General features: G+C 38.3%; 1 protein-coding gene across 1 annotated transcript; it reads left to right on the plus strand.

Moving 5' to 3' along the window:
* Positions 1 to 1,808: 1,808 nt before the first annotated feature.
* On the plus strand, positions 1,809 to 24,692 carry LOC131846939 (citron rho-interacting kinase-like). Its single transcript, XM_059196358.1, has 31 exons — positions 1,809 to 2,171; positions 2,535 to 2,632; positions 2,960 to 3,115; positions 3,969 to 4,165; positions 4,668 to 4,803; positions 5,793 to 5,908; positions 6,473 to 6,677; positions 7,331 to 7,466; positions 7,665 to 7,758; positions 8,132 to 8,326; positions 9,217 to 9,481; positions 9,901 to 9,966; positions 11,140 to 11,403; positions 11,613 to 11,729; positions 12,093 to 12,245; positions 12,703 to 12,924; positions 13,224 to 13,292; positions 13,382 to 13,629; positions 14,019 to 14,175; positions 16,183 to 16,284; positions 16,993 to 17,160; positions 17,634 to 17,843; positions 18,769 to 18,885; positions 19,411 to 19,517; positions 19,775 to 19,834; positions 19,959 to 20,003; positions 20,412 to 20,468; positions 21,147 to 21,291; positions 21,809 to 21,998; positions 22,562 to 22,833; positions 23,133 to 24,692. Exons 1-31 carry the CDS (start codon positions 1,961 to 1,963, stop codon positions 24,207 to 24,209), a joined length of 5,655 nt encoding a protein of 1,884 aa, XP_059052341.1. The 5' UTR covers positions 1,809 to 1,960; the 3' UTR covers positions 24,210 to 24,692.
* The last annotated feature ends 118 nt before the right edge of the window (positions 24,693 to 24,810 follow it).

Here is a 24,810-nt window from a genome sequence, read left to right on the forward strand (position 1 = left end):
CATCTCCTCCGCGGTGGTCGGCGGCGGAGAAACTGGAAAGGGTTCCGCCCACGCGTTGAGGAAGCCCGCTTGTGGGCAAACTCCACTGCGGTCGCGGTTGATTACTAAAATGATCCCTTGACCCCGGCACTATAGCGACTATAAGGAATGTTGTGGGGTTGTTAGTGAGTTGGAGTTAAAATACCAAACCGTCCAATCTCTTAGACGGACTGATCTCCATGAGAGATTACCCAGTAAAAATTAATAACAGGATGTCATATAGCGTAAGGGGCATATATAAATATGCACATTAACAGTGGAAAATACAGGAGGTAGGGCAATTTTTATATACATAAAAAAATTGCTGTTCCAATATCTAATAAATTAAAAGAAACTCGGTCGCTCGTCCCTTAGTCTTTCTCTTCGTACTTATTAGACGACGAAACAGCGAGACTCATCATCGCACCGCTCGCTGAACTGTGGTGCAAGTAATAATACTGTGGAAAGAGATTATTGGCACCTAATATGGACTGATGACTCGATAAATGACTTCTAATTTGCAATCTTATACTAGGTTCAAGTTCAATTGTATTCCAAAACATTTTTATAATCGTCATCAATATCATAATCCCACTGCAGTTTCTTGTTATTTTATTTGTTATATATAGTAATTGACAAACATTTAAATTGGTACACGCTTCACCTCCTCCTATACTAGGTACCTAACTATAATAGGTACACCTAAATGAATTTCAAAATAGTATTCAAGTAGATAAGTTTGGGCAACTGATAGTAGCCGAATTACATTATTATATGTAAAATATGAAAAGACTACTACCAATAAGTTATATAATATAAGGTGTAACCCTGGGTAAATTACACAGCGCCATGTGGTCTTAAAATAAATTACGGAAGTATTTTCCTATATATATATTTTTAATTACATACATAATGAACATAAAATACATACAGACCAATATAAATAATTATTATCATGAATATAATCTTGTCACATGAGAATCGAACCCGTAATCGATTAAAATACATATCAACCTAAAGAGTTGTGCTAAACCGTAAATGATTGTCATTCTACGAAAAAAATTACTGTTCATATTGTTCGTAACACATTAAATAGTATTATCTAATAATAAAAATTGAAAGTTAGGTATCTTCCGTAATTAGCTATTTACGTATTAAACGACAGTTAGGTACCTATATCTCCGAATTACATCATAAGAACTACTTCGAAAACCTAAAAACGTTCCTTTTTTGTTATAATTTAATTCCATCGTCTTCATGATTCCCTCACTAGCGGCCCTAATCTTTATTTCGCTGAACAGGTTTATTGGTGAGTTGTTTATTTATTATAGACCATCTCGTTAAGGCCAAAGCAAGGTCTAATTCATGGGAAACTAAATTCAAGATCAAGTTCAATTATAAAATATATATAATATAATAATATATATAATGGCAAATCTTTTACTAATGATGATGAAAAGGCGCCAATCGTAGGCACTTGTGTCGTAAGCGCTGACGAGACGCCTTAGGCATAGGATAGAATATTCTATTCGAAACAAAATTATGAATTTTACTTTAACGGCAGAAAAGGACAGAATCCCTTATCACCATATTATATAACAAAATTCGTTGCTTTATTTTGAACGGAATGAAAAATCTATGACTAATCTACTCTATAATACTATACAAGTCTGTGCATAAATGTCAAATTATCAGTGACAATAAGTCAAAAATTTACTTCTCCGAACGACATTGACATATTTGATGACAGTACATGACAGCAACAGTCTACGAGAGTGTGTGTAGTTCTTAATTCAATTTTTAAACTAGTTAACCGTTGAGAACTCGACACCTCACTTTTATTTATGTACACAATGAAAATTGGTTTTATTAATAGAAATCTTTGCAAATATGCTTTAATAGAATAATAATACAAACCTTTGAAGTCCAAATATTTAATATTATGGAGCCTTCAAAGGAAGCTATTCCGGTCCGAGTAACGCGTTTGAACCGGCAGATATTAGGAAAACTGACTGGTGGTGATTTAAATAAATTATGTAAAAAAACAATAAACCGGGAAGCTCTACTGGATGCTCTCACTGTTCTTTATGATGAGTGCAACGAAGACCCTGTCAAAAAAAGTGATGAATACGTTAAAGGTTTTGTTGACAAATGTAAGAACTATTATTTATCTCATAGTATTCCTTTCTTTTTATTTACTTAGACAAATGTTTAATTATATATGACAGTGTATCGTGACCCTGTATATAGTGAAGTTGCGAAGTTGGGAGACACAAATTTCTAGATATTTCATAGTTGTATCTGATAGAAAGGTCTCCTTTATTAACTAGTATAAGAATCGTCTTGACTATTATTTGTTAATATATTACCATTTTAAAAAATGTGACATCTGTTATAGTTTTAATTGTAAACTTATACTTGAAATCTCAGACTTCTGTATATGAATGAACTTAAGAGTTCTAACAAAGTATATAATGATTAGTGGCTATTCAAATATAATAAATATTATGTTTCAGATCGCAGCACATTGGCCGAGCTACGACGAACTCGTGTCTGTTTATCTGACTTTGAAGTGCTACAAACTATTGGCCGAGGGCATTTTGGTGAAGTTCATGTAATTAATAATTTTTTACTATTTTCATTGAATAATATAGCAATTTCAGGTACAGTACCAAAATACATGGTATTCTATGTCACATAAAATCAATAATTTAATATGCTACTTTAGCTTTATCTAGAAATTTTCAATTTAAATTTGGGACCAATAATAATACTCTTTAAAATCTACCAAATATCCTTACTACATAAGGATGTAAGATATTTTTTTAATTTTAATGAGAAAAACAAATTGCTCTATATCTAAATATCCTAGGGGCTTCTAGTCCAGATCAAAGTCATAAGGTCAAATGTTGTAGTTTCAAAATATATTAATTTCAACCAGATGGTAAGGGAGAAGGAGACTGGAGATGTGTATGCACTGAAGACTTTACGCAAAGAGGAGGCTCGCAAACGTGCAGCTAACACAGCAGAAGATGAACGTGATGTACTTGCAACAGCTAATAGTCCGTGGATACCTAAACTGCAGTATGCATTTCAGGTGAATTTGAGAAAATGATCTTTTGCTTAATCTAATTGTTGTAGACTATTATTATTTCTTGTAGCTCAATTTGTATCTCATAGCATTGATTTTAAGGCAAGGCATACAATCTACAACTTGTAATGTGATTTTCAATTTCTACAACATATGGAATGATATTGCATATACTATTCATGCTTCACTGAAAGTAGTACATGTAATATGTGTATCATATCCATATAAATTCTACAATCTTGAAGTTATGTTACATTCCTTTTGAATGACAGAAATATTGTAGTTAGTTTTGAGAGTTTGCTAGAATGTTTAATAGACTAATAAAAAATTTTTCATGAAAGCAGTGTTGCCCAGGAGACTGATGTTAACTTATTACTTAACAGAGCATTCTGGAGGAGGAGGAAAATGTCATATTTCATGTCCTACTATTTCACTATCTTATCTCACCTTTCAACTAAAACACATACTACAAATCAATCTGTTTAGTGGCTGAAATAAATAATATTGAGGTACACACACAGACAACATTTTTCATAGTCTCTCAGTTAATAATTTTTTATACTATCTGTACTCGCGACTTCATCTGCATGGAATTTAACTTTATTTTTTCTAACATAAAAGTAGCAAAAGCAATAGTAAAAATTTCAAAGATTAACTGGAACAAACAGACAGACAAAAATTATAATAATGATGTTGTTTTGGTGTATGTACCCTATTTATATTCATATGCATCTAGTAAAAAACTGTTCTTTCAATATTACAAACAGACACTCCAATTTTATTTATATGTATAGATTGTAAAACTTCAAGTCCTTGTAAATATGTTATGTATTTAATATTATTTGTTGTTGGCTTACAGGACAGTAATCATTTATATCTGGTCATGGAACTATGTGTCGGTGGTGATTTGGCTGGATTGCTTGCTCGACGCAATCATCCCTTGTCAGAGCGCGACGCCGCATTCTACATAGCAGAAACAGCACACGCTTTAAAAGCTCTCCATGGGATGGGATATGTGCATCGAGATGTTAAACCACACAATATATTTCTGGACAGGTATAGCAAATCATTATAGTGCTTACATATTAGTTGCATACAACAGGTAAAAGAACTTAACACAAGTAATAGTAAATTTATTATTATTTGTGTACAGTTCTTTTATCAAATGAGAGGCGTGCCCTTTTTCGTCGCTTCTTAAACAGTCAAAAATAAACCTTAGAAACTATATAATACTTCAATTATCTCAAAAGCAGCTAGTACAAATTGTTTGGAAAGGTTAAATATATAAAATTTTTTGGATTATTAATAGAGCACTAATAGAGCACGAGAGAATAAGCTTGATATTAGGTCAGTTAACCCATTATAACAAATTCACAAGGAATTAACCATGATGGATTGGACCAGGAGGACTACATGGAAGTCAACCTGATATGGTATGGTACCTTGCTAGCAATGGGATCACTGAATGATCAGGAAATTATATAGATGAGAACAGCATTATTAATAGTGAGGACTCATAGTGCTAGTAATATAAGAATGTTGCGCGGTGTTTGTGTAGGTGCGGGCACGTGAAGCTGGGCGACCTGGGCTCGTGCGCGCGGCTGTCGGAGGGCGCGAGCTGGGCGGCGGGCGGCACTGCGGACTACGTGGCGCCCGAGCTGCTGGCGGCCGCAGACTGCGCCGCGCGACACACAGTCTGTCTCGAATACTGTCGCGGCATTGTTTCCTCTGCCATTGTGGGTTCGCACGATACGCTTGCGCTTCTCTATAACTACTACTGCACTGTTTATCTGTATATTTTATACTTATACCTATGATTATTTAAGGAATATATTGTACAGTTTTTTCAGAAGCTATCCAAGTAGATCTCTGTCAACCAGGTACTCATTTTACATCTATATATTACTGAGACAGTGTACATGTACTTACATTGTATACAATAATATGTTTATAGTATTTAATCTATGTAATTAAGTAGGTTGAATGCACATTTTGTATTTAATTATAGTAAAACAAATATGAACATATGAATTGGCTTCCTAAAAACATTTTTAAAATTATATTTATATATATATAAATAATATTAAATTTGGTATGCATTTGAGTAGTAATAATAAAAAAGTAGATGTAATTTTAACCATTGATAAATACAAGCATGACTGTAGTTGTAAAATATGTATTAACAATCATTGTTTTTTATAACAATATAGGTATTACACTAATAAGGTTGAGGTTTTTTAGAAGAAATTAATATATAATATAATAAATAATAGATAATTTCTTATGGAGAAATGTCTATAGGCTTTATGATTTGTAATAATCGGCTCTTTTATAAATTTATGTGAAATTTTGTCCTGTCGTCCATTATTATGCTGCATAGATCACTTGATATCTCCTATACCTCAACCTAAAATAAAAACCGTTTTTTACTTGATATTTCTATCTCGTACAATAAAAAATATTATCATCATTATCATAAGGCGGTATACGGCATGTCTTGATTTCACCAATGTTCACTCGCGATGTGAAATTTTACAATGGCAAAAAGCGTCGTTTTACGACTACACTTCCCTATTTATATTACATATGATGATGATAAAATCGTATTAATATATACGGATGTGCCATTCTACAAAAAACATGTAAAACCAACCAATATTAACTGATATTTGTTTGTATTTAGACGGCGTGTGACTACTGGTCGCTGGGCGTCGTTGCTTTCGAATTGGTAACTTTGAAGAGACCATTCTCATCTGGTGATGAAGATTCTGTTGCGCAAGTTCTCAGCAATATACAAAAGTGAGTTTCTTACATAATTCAATTCCTTATAACAGTATCATAATAATAATAATCAAAATTGTAATGTTGTTAATGTTCATTTAAATTTAACCTACACTTTCTCATCTGTCGTAAAATTTTAAATTGAGCATCAAAAGCAATTAGTGTCTTATGTAATAATTATTTTAATTCTGCATAGTTTTCTTCTTTTCATTTATTGGGTTATTTTCTCAGTATTAAGTGTAAATTTTCACATTTTCATAAACTCATGAACAGAGTATAAATATATAATAATATAGTAATTGTTCACACAACGTCATCTATTCCCTTATTGTTATTCACATAACAGCTAAGGAGAGTCGTATTGGGTACTAGATAACTTACAGAAATACTTAGAGAAATTGAATACGCCTAGATCAATACAAACAAGTATATTCATGAATAAATATTTGAATAATTATAAACATCCGAGGATGAAACACGCAACCGCACATGTGCGAAATATCGCTGGAGCACTGTAGCCTTTACGGTGCAGTAGTACATACATAGTTCAGTAAGCGGTGAGGTGACACATAAGCGGTGCAGGTACGAGCGCGCGGCGGAGGCGGAGGCTGCGCCGCCGTTCGCTGCGGGCGCGGGTGCGGGCGCGGGCGCGGGCCCGTCGCGCGAGTGGCGCGCGCTGGTGGCGGGGCTGCTGCGCGTGCCGCCGCCGCGCCGCTACAACTACCTCGACACGCTGCGCCACGCCGCGCTCGCACATCTCGCCGATTTACACAGCATTCGCGACCAGGTACGCCGCTCTACACTACATACTTTTTATTTATAGATGATTATGTAGGAATTATGCATCCGCCTGTGCTGACGGTTTACGCTGACGTACCACTGATGGAGGATGATAAGATACGCATGAGGTCAGGTCAGTTAGCTCATCCTGACAAATTCACCAGCAATTTATCACCATGGTTTTCAGAGGAATAGCGTGGAAGTCGACCTGATTTGGTACATTGCTAGCGATAGAGTTCACATTACTAACAATCCTTTTTCCCCCACTAGATACATCTACGTTCACCTACTACTACTATTACTACAATACTTTCCTTTTTTAGTGAAATCAATATATTTGCAACAGTATAATCATCATTGTTTAATCATTTATAAGAGATCTGTTCATACATATTAACACAATCTTGTTAATATGTAATTCGGCATTAAAAATACATACAACTCTAAATTTTCAACCTTCTAACGTAAACACATATTTTCATAGCAATAATAATACTTTGCAATCATTTTTCTGCAACAAGTAGAACAAAAATTGTTTGTTACCATGGATATTTTTACTTATCCTACTTACCTAGCTTATTATACCAACACATTCCGACTAACCCTGTGTAAGTCTTGAAGCCCTAGAGCTACTTACTCCGTGTGTGTGTTTGTGCGCAGGCGCCTCCGTGGGTGCCTGGTGTGCGCGGTGCGGAGGACGGCACGCACTTCCGTCCGCCGCCTCGACGGCCTCCGCCTCCCGACGCCGCGCCCTTCCGCGCCCGCCCGCCCTTCGCCGGCCAGCTGCCCTTCGTCGGTAACGTTACAATATATCTCATCTTATTAAATAAAACCTAAGGTCTCGACCGAGTCGTCGTCCAATCTATGTCGCGTCTCATTAAGTAACACCTGTAGTCGACACCAAGGAAGTGGTGAAATGAGATCCCGGCTCATTACTTAGTACGATACTGTACATTAAATGTGCTGTGATATTTATTAAAATGAATAAATGCAGGTTACTCTTATGTGGCGATCGAAGACAACGAGGAAAGTACAGGAGGTTTTAATGCTTCTCACGATTGCACCGCGATCAACTTGGCTACCTATAAGTAAGTAGTAAATATTTGAAATTATAATTAGAAACAATTACTGTGTTGATCAAACAGAAAAAAAGACTATTAAAATGTTCATTATTTTATATCTTATGCAATTATTTAGCAAAAGTTCATGCAAACTTTAACTGAAAATATTCTTATGACTAAAAAAAACAATTTTTTAGAATACATTATATTATATTTTTTGAACTACATTATACATATTTTCCAAGTAGGGTCAAATGCTGTAAGAGTTTCCAAATTGAAATAAATTTCGTGTCGAATACACGATCGGTGCGATTAAACTACGTCGGAACACCGATGCGGAATCGTTATAGACTTTATTACACGATTGGGGTTACAAGTTATTTCATCACTGGTATCGTAGATCAGCGGAGAAGCTGGCGGCGATGCGGGCGCGGGAGGTGTCGTCGCTGCAGAGCAGGCTGGCGGCGGCCGAGGCGGCGGCGGAGGCGGCGGCCCGCGCGGCGGCCGAGCGCACGCGCCGCGAGGCCGAGGCCGAGGCCGAGCGCACGCGCGCGCGCCTGCAGGCCGACATCACCGCGCTCTCCCTGCAGAACAAGTAACTCGCTCATTATAAAACTGACCTTTCATTACCGACTCTATTTTAAGAAATTTACGAGCACAGATTCGATCCAGGGACGCCGGGATCCTGTTCATATTTTAGTCCCAAAATTCTCAGGGATTAAATTTAACGAAACCCGGATGATTTTCGGGATATATTTTTTATATAAGTCAATAAAAATGTACGTGAAACGACAAGTTTCTTGCTTTTTGAGTTTATGGTCAATTTTGAAAAGCAAAAAAACATTAAAGTACACACACACAAACAATATATTATGTGGAATTGAATTGATCGTTGAAGGTTGATGTATGTGGTGGAACATTGCGTGAAAAGGAAATATAGATGTGTACAAGAGAAATAGAATAAAAAACATTAGATTAAGATGAGGAAATAAATGAAAGTTTTGCAGACAGAAGTGAAAGCTTTTATTTGTTCCTACTAATAAAAACTCAAGTATGTATGTATATTGTATATGTGATACATACTTGAGTTTAAAATGCTTTTGTCTTTTAATTTTTAAAGTTCTAATCTGCTTTGTATGTACTTGTTATTTTATTAAATCTATCAAATACAGTCATCTATTTTCAGTCTATAATTATAAAGAGTAATGTCTATCCGTATTTATGTTAGCTTAACTGACTTAATAATAACAACTCCAGTGTGAAACTGGTTTACTTGAAGGAGAGCAACTTTTCAAATTGTTAGATAGTATAATATTATTGTGATTCAAATATTTTAAATGTGTTATTATTCATCTACAATTTAAATATATTTGTTACTACATAATATGTTTACTTCTAACTTAAAACATAATAAATATCATGTTGTTTAATTTTGTTATACTTAATCAAATTTTGTATATTCAGTTATGTGTGTACACAATACAGACGTCTGGAGCGTCAAGTGGAGGTAGAGAAAGAGGAGCGGATGGCGCTACAGCGCACCAATCAGGAGCTGTCGTGCGGGATCGCGGAGCGCTGCAGCGCTGAGAACCGCGCGACGACAGCGGCGGCGGCAGCGCTGCAAGCGGAGCGCGACACGCTGCACGAGCAGCTGCAGCGCGCGGAACGCCGCGTAGCAGACCTACAGGCCGAATGCACGAGAACGCTCGCCGCCGCCGACCGAGCGCGCGACCAGCACCAACACTATAAGGTTACACTGCTTGATAATATATGCACCTTATTAATTTACTCTAGTAAAACAAAATTGAATCTTATATTTGCTATGCAGGTAAGATCTATTTTAAATGACAACAAATTAATTTATTTCAAAATATTAATTTATTTCAAAAATAGAACCCATTTATGAAAATTCTCCTGTGTACAATTACAATTTTGTTTTTTTTATTCAACCGCATGTTAAGAATTGATATAAAAATGTGTAAATAATACTGTTTATTTCCAGTTCCTATTTATATAAAATTGTTATTATTTATTATTAGCTGTATTGTATACACTGCATTCTAGTGAGCTTCATTCTAATAATTCATATATTGTTTGAATAAACACTGAAAGAAAGTTAAGTATAACTTTTTTGATTTGGAGAAAACTTTAAATCTGTTGTACATCTAGGATATATTGGCGCACGTGCAAGATTTACGGCATAGAAAACTGACCGAAATGAACGTGCGGGCGATTGTAAGTTCGTGGTTAGAGTAGAGTTGAAGTGAGAAATATATTCTAATTTAGTAATTGCTATATGTAGTTCTCGTTGACTAATTATTATAGTATTAATGTATAAAAAAATTGAAATTAACAAATTTTTATAACATTCAAATGTTTTTAAAACATATGGACGTACCTATTCTTAAAAGGATTAATTGTATTCCATTCGAGCAATCTACTGTATGAAGAGTCGTGACTCATTAAGAGAGAAATTCAAAGAGGCAAATATTCTCACTGTTGCTTCTCAATTTATATATTCAATTATCCTTGTCAAATATATAAAAATCTTGACTTATTTCCAAAAAAACAGCAATATTCATAATATTAATACTAGATTTAAAGGCAATCTTGCTGTCCCCAAGTATCGTTTAGAAAAAGTTAATAGGTCTTTTTTGGGAATAGGTATAAAAATATACAATAAGATACCAAAGGATATAGGAATTACCCTTAAATAAATTCAAAACATCTGTTAAATCATATTTACTGAGCAAAGCTTATTACTCACTAAACGATTACTTTAATGACGAGTGTGCATGGCAATAGTTGTTCATGCACTGAATTTTCATTTAATGTTAGACATAGACACCTATATAAATATACATTGTAAATAAACTGGCTTTAAAAAAAAAAGTAATTCAATTGAGTTTCTGGCAGTTTTTCTCAATTGGATCTATATACCGAACTGGATGGTAGGGAAAAAATTAAAATTAGAATGTATAAATTTGACGTTCATAAGCGGCTAAAATGTCCTACATGAATAAATGATTTTTGAATTTGAATTTGAATTGCTAATTTTAGATGCATTCATAATTTATCCCAATTTTTTTTATTTAATTCAGATTAAAGAGAAATTCGGAAAGAAGTTAGGTAGTAGAGTAGAAGTTGGCAGTAATTGTGTATTTAGTTAACTATATACAATTATTAATATTTTTATTGCCTTTTATTTAATTTATTGTTTGACTGTAAATTATATTGTTTATACTCTTATTAAATATTTGTAGTCTAGATTTATATCATTTATTTCAATTGTAACTGCTATGTGTTTAAATCTGCACGTGACGGCAAAATGCCATCGCGACTTTGTAGTTTCGTGCATATTTGCAGCCATGTCTGGCGCCGGTCTCATATGTGGTTTTAAATTATTAGGACACGATAGCGAAAGAGCGCGCGTTGCGACGACAAACGCTTAGCGGTGGCGAAGCTGAGATGCGAGAGACGGCCGCGCGACTCGCAACTGCTGAAACTAATTTTGCGCGCGAAGTACGTGCCAAAGAACAACTGGAAAAACAAGCCGTTGAGCTGCAAGCCAAGAATGCGTCGCTGCAAACCGAAAACGCTACACTGCAAGTTGAAAATGAAACTCTCCAAGCTGAAGTGGAGCGTGTCAGAAAGGATTTGGTTAACGCTAAGGTATACAATTGTCACTACTGTACTGTGTCAAATTGAAAGCAATTTGCTTTTAATTATATGTAATGAATTACCATATATAATATCAATACATACAATAGTTTTTTTATGGACTTGAGAAATCAATAATACAAAAATTTTATAACAATTTGTATTTGAAAATGTTTTTTATACTAATTAATTAAATTAATTGCTATTCTTATGTTAATTAGGATAATATGAATGAGAAGGAACGTACCGCCGATGCATCGTCTGCGAAACTTATGGATGCACAGCAGCAGTTGGCGCAGGAACGAGTTAGAGCCGCAACGCTGATTGCACAAGTACAGGTACTATCACAGTACTTTAGGAAGTTAATAATGATATTTACTTCGTTTAGAAACTCGAAAGTAATATTTAATAAGATTTAGATTTAGACTGAAATGAAAGCATCAATGCATTATGTATGCATAAACTTAAATTTTAAATAAAACTAATGTATTTAGGTGGCATACTTATATTTTTGCATTTAAATTTTTTATGCACAATTTTTTCCTCATCTTCTAGTCTAAAACTTTATTTCCAATCTTCGTTAAATATAAGTTGCTGTGGTATATAAATACGCACAACATGCTCTCCGTTCTGAACTTATTCATTATAAACATTTCAGAATGAGTTTCATTTCGGCTAATAAATATGCGTTATATGTATAGGAATTGGAGCGTGGCATGGAGGAAGCAGCTAAGCGTGAAGCGGCGTTGGAAGAACAGTGTACGCGGACTGAGGCGCGTCTAAACGAGCGACTTGATGCAGCGGAGGCCCGAGCCACCGCTGCCTTGCAGGACGACGCCAGGCACCGGCAAAAGGTAGACAATAAAACCTAATTCACATAATCAAACTACTTTAGTAATTTCTTTCCATTTATAGAAATAGGACTAATGTTTTGGTAGTCAAATAAATTTACTCTCATTTCAAAGCATTTTACACTCAATTTCACTCAATACAGTTTCAGTCGAGAAGAACCAACAAAACACTGGAATCGAATATTCTACCACTTTTTTTACCACAGGCAGGTATCGGGTAAAAAGTAAACAAATAATAATATTTTTTACTTTTTAAATTTACTGATACTCGGTAACTTTAAAAAGTAGTAGTAATACTCAATTAAAAGTCTAAAAACCGACCAAAGCGTCTAATATAACTGCACTATGCTACTACAACTACATACAGAGTATAAATTAATAACTTAAATTAGCGTGTATGGACTCTATTGCAATGTAGGTGGGTCGATGGGTGTAAATAGTATTCTGAATGATACTATAGGTTGGCACACTGGAGCAGCTGGTGCGGCGTCTGGAGCGCGAGGTGAGCGCGCTGGAGGCACGTGGGTGTCCGCGGTGCGAGGCGGGCGCGGGGGCGGAGGCGGGCGCGGGGGCGGAGGCGGGCGCGGGGGCCGACAGCGACACCGAGAGCGTGGCCGACGTGGCCAGCGCGCAGCGAGCCGTGCTCCGGGAGCAGCTCGAGCGGGCCGAGGGACAGCTGCAGGTTTCTAAATTTCTTTTTTTTTTCTATAAAATTTTCGTTCTTGATACTTGTCATTTTGCCTATGACACTGGCCAGCAATAGCTCGATAATGAGAGTTGATTGTATGTCGGTTTTATTAAATTAATATACATATTTTTATCATTATTAGTTTAAGTAAAGTATGTATGAAGAAACATTGATATTAAAACATCTTAACACATAATGTTACTTATATAGAAATACTTTATTAAATATGAAATATATAATTATTAAACTATTTCATAATTAGTAATATAACCTACACTATATTATGATAATAGGCTCGTGCTGAAGAAATTGCAACTTTGCGGCAAGAGGCACGTACGGCCAATTTGGCGAGATGGCGTAAGGTTAGTTCAATGTTATTTTTATAAAGAAGGAATATATTAACCTTTAACATATAACAAGCAAAAACCTAACCACATTTATTTTAAACTAGGAAAGAGAATACAACGAATTATCCATCGAGGCGAAATCAACAGCTAGAGAGTTGAAACGCCTAGAGGAACGTCTCTCATGTGTGGTCGAAGCACGAAAAGAGGCTGAGAAAAAGAGTACAGCGTTGCAAAGCGAGTTGACAACATTACGTCCAAAGTACGAACAGGCGAGCAAGGACGTGGAGCGATTTAAAGAACAGTTACAGAAATTGCAAAAAGCTCATGAGGTTGCTCAGGCAGAAGTTGATAGGTTTGTTATTTAGAATTTATTATCGAATATAACGTTTTTAAATGCAGTGAGAAAGTAGTAAGCTAGGCATAAAATAAGATTTTAGTTAATAAAAAAAAGCACAGCTAAAATGGTAGTTGTAATAGGTATATACAGAGGAGAATATGTTATTACATATATTCTCCTCTGCATATTTGGGCGAATTTTTATAAATTAAATCTCTATATTAATTTTTAATTTGTGTGTCCGTAATTTATTAACTAACCCTTTAAAACTATCTTATTAAAGTGTGTCAGGAAAATTTAAACGTTCTATGCCAGTAGATGACACAATGTAATATATGACGTATATTTTACTGCCTGTTCCAAAAGGTATCAGCCGCAGAGTAATAAACGTTGATATGTTGTTAGATCCCGCAATGATATCCGCAAGCTGAAGAGTGAGTTGATGTACAGCGAGAAACGTCGCCTGCACGCAGAGGAACAAGAAGAGCTATCAAGCCGCGAGAGGGCCCATATGCGCGACGAACTGCAACAGATGCGCGGACGGAACGACGATCTTCTACAGGTCAGTAGTTGAATTTGTTTCGAGCATGACGCGTTACACTAACATAAAAAATAATAATATTATCTTATATTAATATAATAATAATAACTTCTTCAATTATCTATTTTGCTATTGCTTATCAATCAACCAATCTAGGTTAGCTGCATAGAATGTGGGAGGTGGTGTCAAAATATCGGTTATTCATGATATCGTCCATCATTATTTTCATATATAGATCATTCAGTTCATTTCCTGATTCTATTGATACTGTTTACATTAGATCGGAATGTTACTAATATTATGAAGAGGCAAGATATGTACTATTCTATGATTGTTAATAAAGATAGTTATATAAACAGGAGTCCTATTAGAAGAACGAGTATAATAAAATTGCCTGGAAACAATTGGTTTAACATATGATCGCCTAAAATTTATATGTGAATAACTTTTTTGGACTTGTGATTGATAACCAAATGACAACATGTCACTCTCATTGTTTAATGTTTATTGATTTTGAATGATCATTGTTTAAATACTGAAATCTATTGTATTGTCATTTACTGCACATAATATAAACATAATTGTTTGTGTAATTTGTATGTCAGTCGGGTATTGGCTTGAATGCGCATTACATCGCGGTCTAATAGATAAAACTTATAACCCATAGCAATAAAATAAAAAGTCACAACAAAATATTATTTAAAATCAAGTGCGTTTAAGTTGAGTTTTAAAACTGAACAATATCAATGCCACGTTTATTAGAACAAAATATTTATCGCATACACGTGCATAGATTCAATTTACGTTTCCTTCTCGTAGGGCCATACCAATTCTTAAGACTTAGTGTTAAATAGCTCTGTGAACAAATAAAAAATGTCCATGAAATTAGACCCGTCGTTCTCGTACTATAAACGGAAAATAGCGTGCGAGAAGCCTCCTATTCGTCCGAAGCCTGTGTGCTTGCGGAGCGAGTTGCCGCGCGGGTGCGGGCGGGTGCGTGCGGGTGCGGGTGGGTGCGGGCGGGTGCGTGCGGGTGCGGGCGGGTGCGGGTGGGTGCGGGCGGGTGCGTGCGGGTGCGGGCGGGTGCGGGCGGGTTCGGGCAGGGTGCGGGCGGGTGCGTGCGGGTGCGGGTGGGTGCGGGCGGGTGCGGGTGGGTGCGGGCGGGTGCGTGCGGGTGCGGGCGGGTGCGGGTGGGTGCGGGCGGGTGCGGGCGGGTGCGGGCGGGTGCGGGTGGGTATGGGCGGGTGCATGCGGGTGCGGTGATCAGGGCCGATTCGGCCAGCAACATTACTATTTCAAATTGTTAATTTGCTTGCCTTCAGCTTTCGCCCAATAATAAATTAAGCGAAAAGGAACGACTCTGGGGCTTTTTACCCGGACATACTGCTGGGTTGTACCACCCCCAGCAGTACACCCGTGTAAAAAGATACAGGACTCGCGGAAGTCCATGCTCGCTCCCCACACAAAGAGAATACATTTTATTTCTGTTGTCTATCTACAATCAGCTAATTGGCTTTTTTCAGGTTTCATTGCCTTCGTTATCTGTCGCTTTGAGTTTACACACTTTCAGTGATATGGTATAAATACATTTGTTGTCTTAGATCGCAGCCAAATATTACCTTTTCAGCGTGAATACATAATCCCTCGAGTCTAAGATAGTTGTAACTAATACATTTTTATGTTGCTGAAGTCTGCTTGTAAGGCCTTTTTGGCCGTTCTCATTTAATTATGTTTATAACTATGTTTGTTTGTAAATAGCCTTGGTTTTCCGAAAAAAAAAAAAAAAAGGTAAGTCTTACAGGAAAGTTTTATTTCCATGTGTCCCGTTAGGATTTATATACAATCATGTTGTTTATATAGAATCTAGTTCTTTATGTGCCATGGTTCATTTCCTAGCGCTGTATCAAAGAGAATACCTAATAGTAATTCTATATATTTTTTTAAAATAACAGTTTACTATATCAAAAAACGATCACGCGTAGTATACATTGAGATAATTGTATCTAAATTTATTATTATTATTTTCAGAATAACAAGGCACTGCAAGAAGCGTGCGCTTTACTGGAGGAGCAGCTTACGGATTTAGAAAAGCTAGCTGATCATCACGAGCTGAAGAATAAGGATCTCGAGGTACATTTTTTTACTAATATGCTTGATTGTTTTAAACTTGACGCGGTCATTATTTATACGTATAATTAGTAAAAATCACGGGATCTTACCACGTTTTATATTTATTTGCTGAGTTCCCGATATTTCGTTAGTGTTTCAACCACTATGATCACGGGTAAACTCAGCAAATAAATATAAAACGTGGTAAGATCCCGTGATTTTTACTAATTATACGTATAATATGCTTGAGTACATCATAGTAGGCCAATTGCGGAAAATGGAGTCCAACCTACATTACATAGTATTATATTTTTTAATTATAATGGAATATTTTACATCAAACCAAAACAGATAGCAAGTGATTATATGTACTCTATACAAACATATACGCTTTGGGGCATATCGAGCTGGCTTCTCAGTGGACGGCACCCAGGTTGGCGCAATGTGCCATGAAGTCATCGTATGGGTGACGCTTTTTTTAATGGATAAGAATAGATGATAATGCAAAATCGGTCCCGTCTGTTCTAACGGTTTACGCTGGCGGGACGCCTGTTGAAGGATGATGAATATGAGGTCAGGTCAGTTAGCCCATCATAGCAAATTCACCAATAATTAATACGAGGTTTTCCAGCGGGAAACGCGAAGTTTAAACTGTCATGGTACTTTGTCAGCAATAGGGTTCATTAGGCCACATTGCTAATAATCATCTTTGGATGACGGTTTATGCAGGAGGAGTGCGCACGTAAGCGTACGGAGCTGGAAGCGTGCGGCGCGCGGCTGGCGGCGGCGGAGCGGGCGGCCGGCGAGCACGCGGCCGACGCGCGGCGCACCACGCGCCTGCACGGCGACGCGCGCGAACAGGCGCGGCGGGCGCGAGCACACCTACACCTGCTCACGGTGCGGCCTCAACTTTACTACTTCTCGATCGTTGTAATCCCTAAAAAATATTTTATTCAATAAGTTACCCCAATAATTTAATTTTCAACGCTTGGTCGTAAAGTGGATCTACTTTCTCTTGGTTTTCGATATATAAAGCAGCTCATAAAATACACATGCGGTATAAACTCAAATATTAACGCCTATATACAAAACGCCTGCCAGTGGGAGACAGTTGATAGACAGTAGTTTACTAGATTTTTTTGTAATTGCATACGTAATATACACTGTAAACACCCAGACCGACATAAATAATTATAATCATGAATATAAATTTTTGAAAGTCGTGGGAGGAACCGAACCCGGAACTATCGGAAGTAAGATGATGTGCGAAACCGCTACCACTACCGAGGCCTTTAAAGTACTTAGCCCCGAATGAGTCGTTCTGGGTTGTTACAGTGAGGTTTACTATACGAGTAATATTGTACCGTTAGGAGCGCGTGGAGTCTCGCGAGGCGCGCGTGTCGGAGCTAGAGGCGCGCGTGGCGGAGCTGGAGGGCGAGCAGGCGGCGCGGGACGCGGCGCTGGCCGCCGCCGCGCGCCGCGACCGGGACCTGCAGGAGGAGTGCGCCGCGCTGCGCACGCGGCTGCACCACCACGCCGCCGCCGCGCTGCAGCTGCAGGCCGCGCTCGCAGACGCGCAGGTCACACGCCGCACTACACACGTCACACGTCACATGTCACACCTCGCACCGTACACACACACAGGGACCTGCAGGAGGAGTGCGCCGCGCTGCGCACGCGGCTGCACCACCACGCCGCCGCCGCGCTGCAGCTGCAGGCCGCGCTCGCAGACGCGCAGGTCACACGCCGCACTACACACGTCACACGTCACATGTCACACCTCGCACCGAGGAGGTGCGCCGCGCTGCGCACGCGGCTGCACCACCACGCCGCCGCCGCGCTGCAGCTGCAGGCCGCGCTCGCAGACGCGCAGGTCACACGCCGCACTACACACGTCACACGTCACACGTCACATGTCACACCTCGCACCGTACACACACACAGGGACCTGCAGGAGGAGTGCGCCGCGCTGCGCACGCGGCTGCACCACCACGCCGCCGCCGCGCTGCAGCTGCAGGCCGCGCTCGCACGCGGCTGCACCACCACGCCGCCGCCGCGCTGCAGCTGCAGGCCGCGCTCGCAGACGCGCAGGTCACACGCCGCACTACACACGTCACACGTCACATGTCACACCTCGCACCGTACACACACACAGGGACCTGCAGGAGGAGTGCGCCGCGCTCGCAGACGCGCAGGTCACACGCCGCACTACACACGTCACATGTCACACCTCGCACCGTACACACGTCACACCCAGGCCGCGCTCGCAGACGCGCGCACCGCACTACAATATAGACCGTACACACACACAACATTAGCACAACACACGTGACGAATATAGAAAAAACTGGACACTTTACACCAATAGTAACCTGGAAAAATAAAAAATAATTTTTTCACTACCCTTGAAGTATGCAGTCAGGTTTTTACATTTATGGATAAATTCATATACTTATCACTATGTTAAGAAATGGACAAATTGTTTACTTAAAACTAATATTTCAGGAGGAGTTATCCGCGTCCCGCGAAGCAGCGGATGCGGCGGCCATCTGGTGGAGGACTCGTGAAACGAAAGCCGATGCTACGCTGCGACAGCAAGCCAAACTCATTGACTTCTTGCAGGTAAACTAATAATAATATCTTAGGACAATTCACACATGGCCATCTAGTCTCAATTTAACAAAGCAGAGCTTGTGTGTCATACTTGTGTCGTACCCATAGGTACTAGACAAGTGATAATATGAATGATATTGATGAATCATCCATAATATACATAGAAAACACCCAGACCGATACAAACAATCATACAAAAAATCATACGCATGAAAACAAATGTATGTGCGGTGCGAGGAATCTTACCTGCAACTGTCGGAAAGTAAGGCGGTGTACTGAACCGCTGGACCACCCAAGCTATCAATCTGTGTGTGTTTTATAGATAGGCTTACGTTTTTTGACACCTATAGTGAGTGACACATTCAAATTAATAGAATAATATAAAAGTAGTATTTTATACAAGACATAAAACTTGAACTAAACCATACATAACAAACATGTATTTTTTAAAACTGACATGTGAATTCTCATTATTTAGAATTCCTGTGACTTCATTATGTATATTTTTTATCACATTTGAACAAATATTATTAGGCAAAGGTAGAAGAGGCCGGCCGTAAGAAATGTTCACTCAGCAACAAAATATTTGGACGCTCTGGCAGAAGATTACCCGCTTCACCTCCGCTGAGACGAGTCAACAGGTAATAAAGGCATACATATTCTCAGTTTATTTGTTTATCTACGTGTATCGTTGCTTTAGTGAATGAGAGATCATTTTTGTTAGAGAATTTTAACCTATAATGATGACCAAACAAACTATGCTTTTTATATAAATTATCACTGCTTAGTACCATTTTTTATAAGATAAAGGTACATTGTTTTCCTGTCCTACGTTTATGTATCCATGTTGCAAGCTGTTAAAGCATTTATATTGAGAAGTTTTTTTTTTTGTCAATAGGGAATTGCGCGAGGAAGTAGATAGATTACGAGCCAAACTGAATGAAGGAGACGATGCAAAGTATGTTATACACGTTTAATGTCTTACTTTTAATTTATTGTTCTATTTTAAGATCCAAGAACTGAACCTACAAGACTGGGTCTTAAGTTCTGAATAATTAGTTACATATTTATCTTTATTTCAGCTACCCGCCTACGCCAAGGCGAGAAAAGAAACCACTTGTTAATGGGTAAGTATTTATTATTCTAATGTTTTTTTCACTTCACAAAAAGTAATACTTACTGATTTTACAAATTAAAATTAATTTACTAAAATAGCAAAACATTTATATACTCCATAGTATTTTTTATATGAAGGAATCCAATTGTCAACACCATCAGTACAAGCAAAATTAATAATTCACTATAGGCGTTTAGAACCTAAGTAGTATAACTTGTAGATTGGTAGAAGCAATTAAATGAAAACTTATTAGCCTAGTATTGTGGGGTATAGAGCATATATATATACATTATATGCATATATGTCCCTTGGGAGAAATGTGATTGAAGTTTTGAATAGATTTATCTATGGCTCAGATATTCGTAGTAGTAAATAGTTATAGAATTATATTACGAATTAAAGTTTTTTTTTATTACAGCAGCAAAACGGCAGAGGATCCATATGGAGATGATGATTCACAGTTAACAATAGTGTGGTATGTTTCTTATTTTATCTAAGTGCCTTAATAAAGTATCAAATATGGACAGAGTGCTTATTAAGAAAAACGTACACCCGGGATTTGCTCGGAATTTCCTTCTCTATCACATCATGGACCCGGCTCCCGCGCGGTGAATCCATGGAATGCTAAGAAATCTTTATCAAAATTTACTTAAAGGAAGAAAATTACAAATTATGTTTACAAAATTACCATGATGAATATTCCATACAATTGTATTAGTGGAAAACTATGTATTCCCTTCGTTAAAGACAGTGTCTACAAATTTCGCTTAACCGGCCACCGGCTTATATTATCATTATTTATATTCATTACGATTTGTACAAATTTCATTACTACTTTTTCACGACTACACAGTCATGCAAAAATAGTAATGAAAGTAATATACATATATACTTTACCAGTTATAATATTAGTTCAGATGTAATATTATGATAGCATATTTTTACTATAGGAAATTGTGTGGCTTCAATAATACAGATATACATATGATATTTAATATTGTATATTTGATGATTTGTTCCAAAATATAGTTTTATTACTGCTTTCGGCGTCGTACCAAGAACAAGGGCCGCTCCGCTCCGTTCGAGTGTTGACGGTCCCTTCCTTCGCGCTGCTGTTTATTTATGGTTACGGGTAATAAAGGTCACTGTACAGGGATGACGGCAGCCGCGAGCGTGTGGAGGCGCGGTGCTCCGACGGCGGCCTGGAGCTGCGGCTGGGCGGCCGCCACCACCGCGCCACGCTGCGGGGGCTCCACGCCGACGGCCTGCCGCCGCACGAGGCCGACCGAGCCTTCACGGTCAGTATCTTAACTTATTGTTTGTTCGAGACGAACTGTACATAGCTACTTAATGTAGTATTGGCTAAATTTATAAAAAATATAAATGATTGAAAATAATTAGTGTCTTTAAAGTCATTATTATGATGTTAATTTGAATGTCATGTCTTAGGAACACTTTTTAATAAAATATATTTTAGGTTTGATTAAAATTTAATTAATTTTTTTATTTATATATTATTATGTCTAAATTAGCATGATTCTAGAGCATTATTTATTGTAGTCTGTATTTATTTATACACATGTTATGCTATTACAGCTTAAAATTAAATTTGCTTTATATTATTTATTATTTCTTAATTTGAAACCGCCATATTTATGCGGCGGAGGCTCTTTTTTAAGTTACCCATAAAAATACGTAAGTGATATATAAGCTAATGTATTTTTATAAGCGTTCCGCCTTCTAGTCTGGATATGGGCCATAGAACTATCTACGTGAGGTAACGTGGATGTATGTGGTAAATGTATTGGAATATAGGTGGATTTGGAAGATTCGTACCGCGGCGGGACAGCGACGGTGGTGTGTGGCAACTCTGCCAGCCGTGCGGTGTGGGTGTCGCGTCTGACGCCGTCTCCGCCGGCCCGCACTTTCTTGCCACCCGCCCTGATCCGTCAGCGACCCGCGCCAGTCGCCGCAATCTACGTAGCACCCGATGCCATCGCGCTCGGTAACTACCTCACTCGTACTACACAAATGTTCTATAATATGTTGTGCCTAAACTAGCTTAGTTTTTTTCTCAAGTGTAAAGTTAGTCCGCGTTTCTAGTAACCCATGTAGCACACGATGATAAACTTACGATAAACAATCATTTCACTTGTATACTCACTATCTTGATACTACAGGAAATAAATAAATAAAGTAGCGACACCTAATCACACCATATATACAATATAATAATATTTTTTTTGCAATTTGTCAATTATTATTGGCCAAGTTATGTACAATGTTATGTACTCGTAAAATATTCTTAAATACTTTTTACTTTTTTTATTCGCCGAATATTAATAGATACAGATACGTAAATGATATTCTGTCTGAAAAGTCTGCCATAATACTCTAGAATATTATTGTGACTAACATATTTATTCCCTAAATGTTCTTATATCAACACAATACTTCTATTTAATTAATTCAGAAGATGGAAAAATTATAATTCATTATGACATGACTTATATATATATTATAGTATTTCGCCTCATTGTACAATAGTCACCATAATATCATCGTCAGGTTCTCCGTCGGGGTTACATTCGCTTCGCGGACCGGTGCGATTGCAGTTGGAAGATGGAGAGGGAATGGGTGCGGGTGAGATGTGCTCGGTGACGTCACTGTGCTCAGCTGGAGGCCGCGTGTTGGTTGTGGCGGACGGCTATCTATACGCGGCGGGATTGACGCCGTTTGCATCAGCCATACGTCGCGCCGCCTCGCTGCGGCCCGCTATCGAAGTCTCCGCCATGCATCTTCCCGATGCTGCATCATCATCAACGCCGCTTCTACTTACGGTTAGCATGCACCCTACCATTTTCTTACTGCATATAGGTTTCTGCAATAGATACGGTTGACTATGATGTTATTTTTTATCACTATCTCTACCGTCTTAAGCTACATCAGTTGAGATCTGGCAAGAAACTCGACTGGTTAATTTTTTGTTTATATTAAATTATATATTTATTTAGTCAGTTTTGATTTTTAAACATTATTTTTAGAATTGTTGGCATTGAGTGTATTATGTTCATTGTTTTTTATCCTACTAAGTCGATGAACCTTATAAATGTAGATTATTACCTCGTAAATTTCGTAGAGTATCAATGAACCGTGGTCAGACGGTCCGTGTGCGGCAGTCGCGAGCGGGCGGCACGTGTCTCTGCTGCGGGTCGACAGCGTCGGCCGGCTGGTGGTGTTGCGGTCGCTGCCGCTGCCGCGCGCGGCCACCGCGCTACTCCTGACGCGGCGCGCGCTGCTGGTAGCCGCCGACACCCCCCTCCGCGCCCACCTCCCCGCGGGGACACTCCAATCCTTCGCCATGGAAGAACCCATCATCGCCGCCGCCGCCAGGAAGCGCTCCCCGCCCAAGGCGATGCTACTCGTGCGCGACGATCCCCAAGAAATATTGATCTGCTACGCGGAGTGTGGCGTCTTCGTCGACGAGAACGGTAAGCGCACCCGCAACGAGGACCCCAAGTGGAGTTCGGCCGTCCACGCCTGGGAGTTCGTGAATCCGTTTCTGTATCTGATCGGAGAGGACAGAGTGACTGTCCTCCATTTGAACGACGAGGTATATAGGAATCCCCCGTGTACGTGTGACACGATATCTCTGGCGTCGACGGCGTCCGATTGCTACATGCCGCAGATATTTAACTTGAAACTTAGCGAACCCGCGCTGCTAGGTACGACTCCGACTGGCGTTATAGTTCGGTCGAAAGAAGATGACGAGTATGTAGTCCAAATCGTTGAAGGAATGGCTGCTTTTAAAAGTATCGGCGCGTCGATAGAATCCCTTGAAACCGTATCAGAACGAAACAGTTCTTCGACGGATTTAGCTCAGTCTTTGACAGACTTACGACCTCAGGATGTCCAGAACGCCTCTGAAGAAAGTATAGAAACCACTACGGGTTTCCTAGCCGACATAAGAAACAGAGCGCGCCAGTTACGTAATAAAAATCGAAAGGAACAATCACCAGACGATGTGATAACGGCAATTTTGACAACAGAGATAGGATTGAAACGCTCAACAAATGGTAGAAAATCCCCAGCTACTATTTCAGAATTCGATTCCGATTCTACAGAGACCACAGAAGAAGAAAGAACAGAATCGACCAAGGGGACTTCGGATATATGCGCGGAAATGTTTACTAGACAGGTACGTTTCCAAAATTAGGTAAATATTGTACTTACTAACTCTACATAAATTTTAATGTAATAACTAAATAATAAACCCATCTGTTAATTACAGAGACTTAATTCTGATATTTTTTCAAACAAATTAATTTCAAAATCCAAGGTATGCCAATATTATGAAAATTATGTATTTAGAAGTACTTTCGACTTTATTTTATAAACTTATACACATTCTTTTACATATAATAAATTGTTGAAAGAACAATTGCCCCTCCTATCGAATATATTTCTGATATGTAATTTGTTACTTAACATATTGAATGCCAGTATTTTATGAAAAATAATAATTACTCAAATTGGCTTTGAATACATAGACAATACATTGTTAATTGTTAAATAAATTAGGAGCCTTTTACTGTGATTTGCTACTTAATTTTAATGTGTTTAGATGTAATTTAGTTGGTAAAGTATTTATTTTAGTTACTATGTAGGCAAAACCCTGACTATGTTTTAAGTTGTATGACATGTTAAAATATATATTTTTATATGATTAGTGCCTTTCATTTTTTAAATGAGTTCTTCATTATATTATTTTTAGTACATCCTAGCCAGACAGACGCATTTAATTCCATAAGTTTTGG

This window comes from Achroia grisella, unplaced genomic scaffold (assembly GCF_030625045.1).
Source record: "Achroia grisella isolate CSIRO2021 unplaced genomic scaffold, CSIRO_AGI_Agris_v1 utg109, whole genome shotgun sequence".
Classification (NCBI taxonomy): Eukaryota; Metazoa; Arthropoda; class Insecta; order Lepidoptera; family Pyralidae; genus Achroia; species Achroia grisella.